This window comes from Prionailurus bengalensis, chromosome E3, assembly GCF_016509475.1.
Source record: "Prionailurus bengalensis isolate Pbe53 chromosome E3, Fcat_Pben_1.1_paternal_pri, whole genome shotgun sequence".
Lineage (NCBI taxonomy): Eukaryota > Metazoa > Chordata > Mammalia > Carnivora > Felidae > Prionailurus > Prionailurus bengalensis.
The window spans coordinates 24,941,678-24,954,886 of record NC_057357.1 but is presented as its reverse complement, the minus strand read 5'-3'; the positions used below and the strand labels follow the sequence as shown (position 1 = coordinate 24,954,886).

The 13,209-nt window shown below is 42.3% G+C and overlaps 1 protein-coding gene across 1 annotated transcript; it reads right to left on the bottom strand.

Annotated features, from left to right (window-relative positions):
* Nucleotides 1-231: 231 nt before the first annotated feature.
* ZP2 (zona pellucida glycoprotein 2) lies at nucleotides 232-12,630 on the bottom strand. Its single transcript, XM_043559461.1, has 18 exons — nucleotides 12,569-12,630; nucleotides 12,387-12,475; nucleotides 11,361-11,444; nucleotides 10,880-10,974; nucleotides 9,207-9,359; nucleotides 8,365-8,406; nucleotides 8,047-8,211; nucleotides 7,201-7,297; nucleotides 6,918-7,099; nucleotides 5,988-6,114; nucleotides 5,146-5,333; nucleotides 4,971-5,062; nucleotides 4,744-4,868; nucleotides 4,151-4,340; nucleotides 2,178-2,313; nucleotides 2,007-2,103; nucleotides 1,256-1,412; nucleotides 232-451 (listed from the first exon to the last, which is right to left on the bottom strand). Exons 1-18 carry the CDS (start codon nucleotides 12,628-12,630, stop codon nucleotides 289-291), a joined length of 2,244 nt encoding a protein of 747 aa, XP_043415396.1. The 3' UTR covers nucleotides 232-288.
* Between the last annotated feature and the right edge of the window lie 579 nt (nucleotides 12,631-13,209).

Genomic DNA, 13,209 nt, shown 5'->3' with positions numbered 1-13,209 from the left:
TTTAGTCTTGCATAGATGAATGGAGGAGTTTAAGACTTGTCTCTGTAGTCAAGAGCCACTGTTTAATTCTCTCGCTCTACCAGTTTTGGTTAAGGACGTCAAAGCTGCATTGACAGTAAGCACTGAAGTCACACATTTCCTTATTCACATCCACACAGACTAAAAACCATTGGAGTTGTGGAAAGGTCCTACAGTTACCATTAAAGCATGACTCTAAGAGAACACTCCATGTAAGGTTAATGAGGTAAAAAGCAAGTAGCTTACTTCAACCATTTTATTTGAAAATCCTTAGCGATTTAACATCATGGTTCTGTTCTTGCGCAGGTAGGTGATGAAGCCTAGTGTTGCCACAAGGCCTGCTAAGGCAGCCACAGCTACCACAGTCTTAAAAGCAACATATCCGGCAGCCCCATACCCTTTTGAGTCCACCACATCTGGGAAGAAAGCAGACATTCAGGTCTTAAGATCATTTCAAATCTAAAGGCTTAAGTTCAAGCCTTAGGCTCCCCAGAGAAGTTAAATTAAGCCTCTAATGTCTCCTTTGCGAAGCTTGTAATAGAGTATTTAGTCTTACTCTTTGAGCCAACTGCTGCTCCTACTTCCTACTAACTTTAATTAACCTAAAATCCGATGGGCTGACACCTGGAAACAATCTTACTGTTCCAGTCTAACCAACATTCTGGCATTCATAGAGATGACCTCGAATGCACAATTTCTTACACTGTCTTAAGTCCCCAACAAAACTTGCAATTTCCAATTGTAAGCCTAAAATTAAGACCATTTGTGATGAGGATATGGGATATGACCAGGAACACCATCTAGTACAGACTCAAATTTGGCAGTGGTAAGTCACATTCATTCTGATCTCATAGTTCCACTTCTAGAAAGATATCCTGAATTTGTTTCATTGGCAAAGATTTAAGAGTATTCTACTGTGACATTATTGACAGAGCTCAAAGTAACCTACAGGTCCTTGATTGAGGACTGTGGCTAAACTACAGCTGTATGCATGCAGTACTATGTAGCTGTTAGCTGTGAGGTGCTCTCTGTACAGATTTAAGTGTTTAAGTGTAAAATCATAGAAAGCAGGTAGAAAGTATGATTCCACTTGTGTTAAAGGCAGATTTTTTTTTAAGGGGGATTTTTGGAAGAGTACACAAGAGACTTAATCAAGTATAGCTAGGAAGAGATACTCCTTTCTCTTCCTTAGAGAGAGATTCTTTCACTGCTTAGAATTACTTTAATCATGTATTACTCATTTATGGTTAAATTCAACATAAAAGGTATGAACTTGAGTTCAGGAAGTGCCCTAAGCTTTAGCTCCATACCTCTGAGTGAAGAGCTATCTGACAGCAGGAGGATGGGTCCTGGAAGACTCACTATCATTTTCTCCTCTTCAGTGGTGCCTGTGGCTGGAGGGAGAAATTGGAATTTGTGTCTGTCTGACCTCTGGAATAGCGAGGAGTAGAGAGGGGTGTTGATGGACTTTTTTGAGCACATCTCCATCGAGTCCCCTGCTCCATGTGGGTTTTCCCCACCTTTGCAGGAGAGGACATACACCTTAGAGTAAGAATAGGATAAAATCTCTAAGAATATTCAAAGATTAAGTTCCGAGTCAACCTGGACTCCAGCATAGTAACTTTTGGGAGTCATGTTTGCAAAACATCAGGCTCCAGTCCATGTATAAAACCAAATTTGCCCATAGTCTTATCAAGAACTGGTCATCTCAGTCTTACTCTATTGGCAGGGCAGACTGGGCTAAGAAGGTTTCTTGCTACTGAATGAAGAGTCTCAATCAACCCCCCTCCTTTTTTTTTTTTGTAACTTTTTTTTCATGTCAACTCTTCACCACACTTGGGTCTCAAACTCACATTCCTGAGATCAAGAATTCCATGCTCTAGCAACTGAGCCATCCGAGCACCCCAAAGCCTTATTCTTAGTTTCTAGTTCTATAAAGACCAGTCTTGCTTTGACAACTCATGGCAACAAGGACTTCAACTTATTACCTCTCCTGTGTCTGAATGACACAGGGCAAGTCACGGAACACAGAGGGGAGTCAGCAGACAGTCGACTGCAGATTAAGACACTGCAGTGGAAGTAGACCTGGGGATAAAGGAAGAGTTAAGTGGAACTGATGCACTCACTTTTGACCTGTCCCAGGTGACTTAATCACTTACCAGACTAGAAAGCACTTGGGCCTCTGATACAAAGGCAAAGGTCTTCACATCAAACCTCCGATAGTGAGAAGGATAGGTCACAGAGGAGCCAACTGGATGGAAGGTGGTTCTGTGGTTGTCCAGGTTGTATTCACAGCTAGGAGGCACACATCAGCAAAGACTATCAGCTTCATTTTCCCTGAAGTTTAACTCAACATCTGCCCATATTCAGCTTTGTGTATTCAAACACCTTCAGAATTGTTCTACCTTCTACCTGTACATTTTGTTTACTATACTTCTGACATGGCGTCTCCACAAATATTAAGTCATGAGTTGTATATGCTAGTTGTTTTTCGAACATGCATTAATAAAATTTAAGTACCTATTTGTTTGCCAGCTCAACTTATCAAGAACCTCCAGTTTTAAAATTTTTTTTTTTTTCAACGTTTATTTATTTTTGGGACAGAGAGAGACAGAGCGTGAATGGGGGAGGGGCAGAGAGAGAGGGAGACACAGAATCGGAAACAGGCTCCAGGCTCTGAGCCATCAGCCCAGAGCCCGACGCGGGGCTCAAACTCACGGACCGTGAGATCATGACCTGGCTGAAGTCGGACGCTCAACCGACTGCGCCACCCAGGCGCCCCAAGAACCTCCAGTTTTATAGGTGTGTTTTCATCGGACATTGGCTTAATCCGTCCATACTCATCTGAGTACCTATTTTATCCCAGGCAGTTAATATAGATCAGGGACAAGGAAAGTAGAGAATTGGGGTGCCGGAGTGGCTCACTTGGTTGAGCAACCAACTTTGGCTCAGGTCATGATCCCCTAGTCCAGGAGTTTGAGCCCCACATCAGGCTCTGTGCTGGCAACTCAGAGCCTGGGGCCTGCTTTGGATTCTGGGTCTCTCTCTGCCCATCCCCCCTTACTTCTCTCTCCTCTCTCAAAAGTAAATAAAAAACTAAAAGAATAGTAAAGAACTACTGCTATTTTACCTCTGATGATCCATGAGGTTGGTAGCTGTAGAAAAAATCTTATGTTAGATGGGCTACATGTAGTCCTGGACCAAGAGTGTACCTGGAGTTTAAGAGCTTAGGAACAGACTATAAGGGCTTCAAGGAAGGTCATCTATGGTTTCTCTACAGATGAAGACCCTTGAGGGCAGAGCTGGGAGGACAGCCACCAATTCACATGTGTCTAGTCACAGCTTCAGAGCATTATGGATCAAGTCAGATAGGCATTTAAATCCCACTATTTACTACATCTTATTTTGGCTAGTCATTTAAGCAGCCAGCTTGGGTTTTATCATGAAGTGGGGTGGCTAGTGTCTTTTCATAGCGTGAGAAGGTTCAACTAATGCATGTTGAGTACATAGCACCTTGCTTGGAACATGGGTGAATAGGAACTGGCAATCTCTTCTCTCTAGATCAAAAGTATTAGAGCCTGGCATCCTTGGAGAAGAACCCATTCTTTTTTTTTTTTTTAATTTTTTTTTTCAACGTTTATTTATTTTTGGGACAGAGACAGAGCATGAACAGGGGAGGGGCAGAGAGAGAGGGAGACACAGAATCTGAAATAGGCTCCAGGCTCTGAGCCATCAGCCCAGAGCCTGATGCGGGGCTCGAACTCACGGACCGCGAGATCGTGACCTGGCTGAAGTCGGACGCTTAACCGACTGCGCCACCCAGGCGCCCCGAACCCATTCTTTTAGATTCAAGGTTAAGAGCAAAGTTTATCATCCTATTGGACCAATGACTGGTTACTAATGAGTACCACAATCAGCACTTTTGCGACCTAGTGCTCTTCTGAAACCCTAGAGGGTTTTATCTTCTCACTGGTCTTTTTTTTCCTAAAATTTTTAAAAGTAATCTCTACACCCAACACGGGGCTCACACACAATCCTGAGATCAAAAGTCACATGCTGTACTGAGCCAGCCAGGAGTCTCTTCACTGGTGTTTTGATTAGCTGAGCTACCTTATCTATAGAGAATACCTACCCATCCATGATAATATTCCACTGGGGGACGGAGGCTGGGTCCATCGTGTGTGTTGCCCAGCAGTCATCTAAGACCAGCTTGATGTTGGGGTCAGACCTATTTAGGACTCTCACTTCCAGATAAATTGGTTGGCGGAGGTATTTCACCACAGGGTACTCCTTCTCCCTGTAAGGTTGGAGGTAGGATTTATCTGAAATGGAATTTGAGACCTCTTCAGTATTCAAATGGTTGATGGTTGCAATAGGAGCTAAAGCATCACTAATGTTCCATTAGTCTGGCATCATCACAAAGTTCAGGTTAGGGAAGATTTACCTCAAAGGATTTCAGCAGGTTTTTTTTTCATTTTTCAGTGTTTTTCTCAAAAAAAAAAAAAAAAAAAAAAAAAAAAAAAAAAAAAAAGAGAGAGAGAGAGAGGAGGTGAGCAAGGGAGGAGTAGATAGAGGGAGACAGGATCCAAAGCAGGTTCTGCACTATAAGCAGAGCAGGGCTGGAACTCAGTAACTGTGAGATCATGACCTGAGCCAAAGTTGAACACTTAACCAACTGAGCCCCATAAGTGCCCCAAGCAGATTTTTTAGGTTGTAACATCTCACCTGGGTAGGTTTGCAGGATTAAGGCAAGTGGACCTGGCCTCACTGAGGCCTCTGGAGGAGGAAGACTTTGGACTCTGGTATTTATTAGCATGTCACCTTTGCTGTAATGGCACTGCACTGTCATTCTGTAAGACATTAGGGGAGGGGCAAGGTGGTACAGAAGAATTTTAGGTTAGGATCCTGCTTGAATTTCATCTGGAGCTTAACAAGTAGCAATTTAATCATACCTGAATTCACTATCTCTAGAAATTGTGCTTGGAGGAAGATCCGCCCAGACAGCATGTATTTCATTTTCATAGATGACTTTGCCTTCCTTGAACTTAAAGTTGGATAAAGGTTAGAAGCTACAAACAAGTGACCTCGAGGTCAAGCCCTAGCATTCCATAGTCTGCCAGCACTAACCTTATGTCTTGTCCCGCATCCATTCAGGGGTATGTGAAACAGTATCAGCCCTTGAGATGCAGCCTGGAAGGTAGGTTGGCAGGATGAGTCTCCCACCCTTAGGGTTTCTAAGTTGAGAGCTGGTTTTGTCTGGTGACTGTAGACCTTTATGTCCATAAACCCATCCTGAGTACACAGGTCACCTGTAACTAGATGGTGGTCAGAGTTTAAAGTAGTTTGTCTGCCAGGTGAATGGTATTTACCAACACTGAAGTGCGGATGAGGAGATCTAGGAGAAACCCTTGAGGGGCTGAAGTTATTCATGGATCAGATTATGGCTTAAAGTGTAATGCCTTGTATCATCATGTCCCTTATTTCAAGACTCACAAATCCTGAGTGGTTTGGGGAGGGCAAGGATGGAGGGTAGTGGACGCAGGAGCTAGTTTTCTTATTGTCTGGACTGGATACAGGTTAGTCAACAAGAGAAGCACAGGGGCAGAGGCAATACTGAAGAAATACCTACTCCCTGTTTTTGAGCCACTTATCAGCATTTGGGGGAAGTCTTTTCAACTTTTGTAGCCCTTATAGTTACAGGTTTGGATCAATCGTATTTAGATGGTGGGCTCAGGCTCCTAAACCACAATATATCCAGGCTACTTAAACATGGATCCCTTATACATACAGGTACCTATCACTGTCTTTTGGAGAGCTTATCTACTTAGGATGCTATACTGAGATTTCTGATCTCATCAGTTTCCTCAGTAGAAGCAATACAGAGTCCGAACTTCTGTACCCATTCTGACCTACAGAAAGGCTAAGGGAGAAATTATGTAAAAAACCATTTTTCTTGGAAATGTTTTTACCTATAGAAACTGGTGACTCACAGACACACTCAGGATAAAGCACCGTGGATATAGTCTCTTGATTAAAGGCAAAGGTCAGCTTGAGTGAAGCTAAGTAGAACTGATAGGGTAGGCATTTTTCAGAGAACTGCAAGGAGAGAGGAATATCAATTAGCCACAGCCTTGGGGGCCCAGAACAGTCCCAGTGAAGCAGGAAGGAAGTACACTGAATACCTGTAGGGCACACTCTAGAATTAATCTGGATTCCCTTCAAACCACAACAAGCAAGATCCTATCACTTCTCCAGATCAGGATGCTTTCCTAGGCAGGAAATTTATTGCTTTAAACTCATGCCCTGAAATACCCAGCTCTGCATGCTCTTTGTACTTTTCACTGAAGCCTGAATTTACAGATCAAATTCCAAAGAGTCGAGTGCTCTGCCAAGCTAGGTCTGATTAATCAAGCATTCTACAAATGTTGTCAGATGTTATTGAGAAACACACTACCCCAACCTAAGATTACTCTCTGGTGTCCCTGGCAATTCCATCAGTCAAGACTGGCCTCCAAGTTAACAGTTCAGGACACTTTTGTTTGGATCAAACTGTCCCGCTTTTAGTAGGGCATAGGAGGGTCATCAGTAACAACTTATAATCAGTTCGATGAGCTGAGTTACACACACACACACACACACACACACACACACACAATGAAACAAACAAAAAACCCCACACAGGAATACTTCCATTGCAGCGGTTTAGGAGGCTGTATGTTTCAGAGTAAATTTCAGTTACTGGAGAATTCGCTTAGGCCAAGTGATCAAATGAGGCCTTCGATTTTGCATCTATTCTACTGACAGTTTATGGACCAGTCATGAGCTGTATCAGAGTTATTTAACGACTGTGCTTCAAGTCTGGCTTTCTTTAAGCCTAGCTGTTCATGATAGGAACATACTTCCATTTTGAGAAGAGTTTTGCTGAAGTGCAATGTCAAGCCACTTGATTCTTCTTTATCAATCCCATTGTTGTGCAGCTGGCTTACAGCAAAGTTCCTATTTTCAGAGCTCACAGATTTTAACTTCCCAGGAAACTCTGGTATGGTCAGAGTCACATGTGTGGCGTTACAGGTCACAGCATCTAGAAGGAATGGCCAACACAATGCCCATGATCAGCTTTAAGCCCCTAGAACAGTGTCTCCCACAACTGGAGTTGCCCCTTCCTTTATGTCAGGGCCTTACCTGACATACAAAGCACTCGTGTTGTTAAGATGATCTTCTGCCCAAGAGATTCATGTATCAACTTCAGAGGCACCATGTAGAGGTGACTGTTACCTTGCTGAGGGTGGGGTGGGGAGACAATATTTTTCCAACATTGGTTTACTTGAATTTCTTACAAATGCTCTAGGAGTCATCAGGGCAAACATATACTCAAGTATTGGGCACTATTTTGGCCCAACTAGAATTTAAGCAGTTTGTCCAATGACTATTTATCAGATGTTCTAGTTTTTAAATCTTATGTCTCCTAACCTATGGCCAGTCAGTATTGTCTACTGGTAGGACCTATACGTCACTCGTAGGCAGATGTGAACAAAAGCTGGTTTTATCTTAACAGCATTCAGAGGAAATGTTTGTAAAACTCAGCAATCTGTTTATATTCTATGTGTAACAGGACTGTTCTTGTTAAAATGGCTGACATTTAAGCGCTTATCTGCTAGGACCTGTTTAAATTACTTTCACATATTAACTCATTTAACTTCATGTCTTCATTGTTGGCCCTCAAAGCACCAATTTCTACAAGCAATCATTGTCCTATGATGTATAACAACAACATCTTAATTGCTCCAAGACCTTCATGGTACCCTAGATCACATAGAGTAGATCTAGATAGATCTATGGGAAGAACACATCTGTTTTGTTCACCCTTTTATCTTTCATACTCAGTGCAGCGCCTAGCACATGGGAGGCATTAAGATACCTGTTCAATCAATTGTATTCTCAGTTATTTTGAAGACATGGTTGAGACCACACTTAGACTTAGAATATTGGTCTGTCTTTTGGTAGTGGTACAAGAAGATTGATACCTACCATGTAGTGAGTCACTCCAGTGGCATTGAATGACACCTGGAAGGTGATCTTGTGGTTATCAAACAGGATATTGTATCCTTGTCTCAAGACATCCTGAAGAGTCAGAGTTTTGGCTTTTGTACCATCACCAACCTCAATGCTCCATCCCATCGGATTCTTGGTATCCTAAAGATACAAGTTTGATTTAGAGGGCTGGTGCTCACCTTAACTCCAAGACTATTTGTCTACTTAATATTTTAATCAAGATTGAAGTTAGGTCACTTCTACTATAGAACTAAAGGTTACTTAGGTCTGTAATTTAACAGGTGACTTTCATACCGTATTTTCATCAGCCAGGCCGGGAATGACATTAAAGGTAAACTAGAAGGAAAAAGTAAAGAAACCATGATGTGAGGCTTTGATTTGGCAGAGAAGGTTTCTGAAATCATGCCACCTGTCAATATGTGTAGACCACCCAGAGCAACTGCTGTGTACTTCTACCAAGAGGTCTGGTTGTGGGGTAAGAAGAGGCACAAGTCCAGTCATGAAAACTAGCTGTGCCCTTAGACATCATTTCATCTCCAGGCTTCCGATGACAAAAAGCAATTCCAACATCACAACTCTCCTCCAGTTTTAAACTGGGACACTAAGTTCTTAGATGCTCATTTTTTCCCTTTGTCCACAGAAATCAAGCATTCAGTCAAGTCATGCCTTTTTATCATTGTTATAATCAAGGATGAATTTATTTTCCCATTGTTGATATTAGTTATGTCAGACTATAAAATCCCAGATTAGGAGATTGGGCTATTTTGCTTTTTTACTGTATCTTAGCATCTGGCACAGAACCTGGCACATCATGGGCATTCAATTTGTCACATGTTTTTTAATGTGATTGCAGCTACCAATGTAATCCTTTCTACTGCCAGGTATGATGTGCTGAGCACTGTATATACCCTCTCAGTTAATTCTCAGGGCCATCCTTTGAGTTAAGTACTATTGTCTCCTGCTTAAGACTTGGAAACTAAGACTCAATATGGTCAAGAAATGAATCCAAAGCCACATCATCAATTAGTGGTGAATACCAGATTGTAATCCTGATCCTGTTCCTAACACCAGCTCTGTGTAGACCACCCCATTTCCCCTGCAGTAACCATGAGAAGCCATCAGTCTGCTTCACTCACAGACATGGAATCCTTTGTGCAGATAGTGGATCCTGCATGCTCATGGGTTTCTTCTGCTTGCATAACTGGACAGTTGATCTGATACATCAAACTGTTATGTCTTGAAGCAGCATTGTGGTCCTTGAGTCTGATGATCATCCGGTGCTGGCCAAGCTGTGTGCAAAGGCATAGTAACAACAGTAAGTGCTGGTACATTGGTGGGAAAGGTGATTCCAGAAGACCATTGGATCCAGCTGAATGGCCAGACTCTTGAGGTTACTAGTACCACAGGTTCTGGAAAGTAACCATTCCTATACAAAGATAGGCTATAGCTAGTGCTTTCAAATATCCTAGGTAAGACTCCTCTCTTGGCAGAGAGTAGTTTATTGAGCTTCAGGGATTAGAGTTAAGGTTTTGATTTGACATTTACCTTTGAATATCATGGTTCCAGCTAATTTGGCACCTCTGCCCAAGTCAAACAAATATTGAGCACGTATTTATCAGCCATTGTTTGGGTGCTAGACAGGGCCATCTTTAGTATTTTCCCCTCGTTTAGGGAACTCAGTCTCAAGAAAAGGACAGCCACCTTTTTTCTATTAACTATTAATAAGTATTTTAGGATTTTAAGGCCACATACGATTTCTAACATGTACTTTTTAAGTCTTTAAAAACCATCCTTAGCTCAAGGACTATCACACACATGCATACATGCACATCATGGGCTCAATGTGGCCATCCACAGTTTGTAGTTGGCAGACCCTTGGTCTAAAGCAAACTCTATCCTCTCTGAAAGTTGGCAAAGGCCACCTCCGAAAGGAAAAATTAATTACTGGAGGTTTTCACTGCAGAGTTAGATTAAGTAGCCAGTTAAGTATGCAGATTTCTAAAATGTACCTTAGACCTAAGTCATCAACTTAGATCAATGAACTAAGTGTATACAAAGTTCCCCAAGTGATTCTTGGCTACTTGACAGGTTTCCTTTACTGCTCCCAATAACCTTGATTGGGCAGTACTGTTGCTTGGCAATAGAGAAAACCCTATTGCTCAGCTGCTGCTTGCCTTCCAACACCTGTTTTTATAGCATAGCAGTTCTCTTTGCCAGCACCAAAATAGCCTTCAGTTGCCCATGGAGGTTACTGATCAGAGTATCTCATTTTAAACATTTGTTGTATCTTACTGCTATGCCAAGTTCTTCATCTGTATCTTATTAATTTTTAGGTGCCCTGTAGAAAGGTACCATAATCCCCCTTTTGCAATGAGCAAGCCAAGGCTTAGAAAGGTTAGCTTACTTGCTCAAGATCACAACTCGAGAGTGGCAAAGCCAGAACTCATACCAAGGCCCTAACTTCAGGGTTTTTCATTTTCAGCATTATTGACATTTCAGGACTGGTAATTCCATGTTAAAGGGAGCCACCCTGTGCAATGTAGGCTTTTTAGCAGCAACTGTGGCTTGTACCTGCTGGATGCCAGTGGCAGACAGCCCCCTACACCAGTTGTGACAGCCAGTAAGGTCTTCAAAAGGTCTCTAAACATTGCACAATGTCCTCTTGGAAGACAAAACTCAACAACTCACTCCCCCCAACCCCCAAAAACAGTAACAAAAACCAACCAACCAACCAACCACCACCACCAACCACCCTTGATTGAGAGTAACTGCTCTACTCTAAAGCTAAATACTCAAAACTATTACTTACCGTTCTTCTGGTACAGGTCTCATATGGGGCCTTTAAGGTGAGCTTTTCTGGATCCAAGATGTAAGTGCAGTTCAACAATTCAAAACTAAAGGGATCTATAGAAGCCAGAGCAAATGGCCAAGAAGTACATTACAGTAACAAAGTAAACCAAAGCTACATAGCCAAGAGTATCAATCCATTTCTAAGCTCCATCATTTTACTTTTTATTGTCCCAGATGGGTGATAGGACCCAAGCTTTAAAAGATGCTGTGGTTTGCTACTAAAGATTTCTCAGGAAATTCTGAGATAAGACAGGTTTCTAAGGCAAGATGAGGTCTCTCACTCTTACTGGCATCATGCAAATCAGGGACCCCTGTGGCATCATGGGAATTGGGTGTCAGTTACTCTAAAGTTTGTGTACTCTGCTCACCTGAAAAATAGGGCTAGCCTTGAACTAAGAGTTTTCTACTAAGACTAAGGTAAGAATATACACATTACCTACCCACCACAGATGTATGCCATTTTTTGGTGCCAAAATCACTTGGAAATTCCACTGCCATTCTAGTTTCATAGCAAGTGACAGTACCTGAAGAGCAAAGGAAAAGTTTGGGGCCTCCTTGAGCTGCAGGAGGCAGAATTCCTAAACTTATGGAGTCACCTCTCCAACAGGCATCAGGGAAGAATACCACTTGCAAGAGGCAAACTTTGATCCCTACCTTCAGGGAGCTCACAGATTGGTGGCAAAGACATAACTAAAATGCAAGTTACCAACTGTAGGGAAGTTGTCAGTTAAATGCCTGGGGCTTTCTGGAACTCTCCAAAGTTAAGCCCAGAAGAGGCCCCAGAACAGGGACCAGGCTAGAACCTTGGCAATGATGCTGACAGAGGTGGGGATGGTAGGTCTGTGAAAAGCTGGAGAACAAATGTTCTATCTAAAGACTTTTCAACTTGAAGTTTAAAAAATGCCCAACATGGGGTGCCTGGCTGGCTCAGTCAGAAGAGCATGCAAGACTCTTGATCTTAGGGTCCTCAGTTTGAATCCCGTGTTAAGCGTAGAGATTACTTAAACTTAAAAACTTCACCCTACATAAGCCCAAGAACACTTTTTAAAGGCTAAATTCTACCTATAATATGCTATTTTACATCCTCTTGCCCACGTGAAAGTTTAAAAAACTCATAAGCAGAGAAGCTCCAATTTTGTCTGTCATGTTGATGCTTGCCTTAAGCATAAGCTTGTGTTTGAAAAGGACTACACTTAAAGATGGGGATTTAGTGTTGTGTTCTGCTGTTTTTGGGGTACCATAAAGCTTGAGGCAGTAAGGGAATAAAAACTAGTGTAGGTGTTTTGCACCTCTTTTCTTTAGCTAGTATACCAAGTCATGGGTAAGTAATAGCAAAATCTACTGACTTGATCAAACTAAGAAACCGGGTGAGTGGAGATTGTGGCCCATGTTAATGTTCCCTGGCCATCTAGCTGCAACCTGTTTGAAAGATGCTAAGGGCATTTCCCCTCACCCAACAGACATACCTGGGAAGACAGGATTCACCAACTGCAAAACACCTATGGAATTCACTGAAGTCACGAGGATAAAGAGTACAAAAAGTGACCTGTAGGTGCTAGAAGGAGATTGGGAAGAGAGTTAAGGAGGAAAGAGCTTCAGCAAACAAGGCCATTTTGTCTGTCCCTACTCTGCTGCCAGAATTACTCACCTCCAATCTGCATTAAACCAGCTTGAAGGACTCCCACTATCTCCTTTCTGTCTGGAGGCCATGGCCAAATGTATCACCAAATCAACCAGATAGAGGGATGGGTTGTTCTGTGCTTTTTTTATAGCAGAACATAGAACATGACCCCGCCCTCTCCCCATTGGAGACACCTGAGTTTTCTCCAGCTTTCTCACCTGAGAGGAGGGATTTGGGACAGGAAGGACTTTCTGGAAGGCCTGAAGGAAGCATAATTCTGCCCTTCCTGACATTTGCCTTTGGGTTATTCTACCAGCTTCTCTGTGGGCCAGCCATGAAACCAGAGGTCACTAAAATTGGCTCCAGGTAAATGAATTGGTGTTTTTCTCCATAACACTGGGCAAAATTAGTATTTTTGGGGAAAAATACAACTCCAGTGTAGAGTGAAAGACGGTGGTGGATTTTATTGAAGAAAGAACATCTCTTGTTCATACCATCTTCAAGTAACAAACCTTTCCTTTAAGTAACCCCTAGTTTCCTGGCTGTTATCACTACCCTGGCAATGTGCATGAAGTACCTTTACAAAAAATGATGATATATTATTTCCCCCACGTATAAAAATTTAAATTAACTGCAAAAATTCAGACAATTACAGAAGGATATAGAGA

What these genes read in the sequence shown, in the direction of transcription:
- ZP2 (XM_043559461.1), bottom strand. Translation starts at nt 12,630, where the DNA reads ATGGCCTCCAGACAGAAAGGAGATAGTGGGAGTCCTTCAAGCTGGTTT. An exon ending in TGGTTTAATGCAGATTGGAG is followed by an intron (nt 12,476 to 12,568) that starts GTGAGTAATTCT and finishes ATCTCCTTCTAG; the next exon opens with CACCTACAGGTCACTTTTTG. An exon ending in CCCAAGTGCTTTCTAGTCTG is followed by an intron (nt 2,104 to 2,177) that starts GTAAGTGATTAA and finishes CTTTATCCCCAG; the next exon opens with GTCTACTTCCACTGCAGTGT.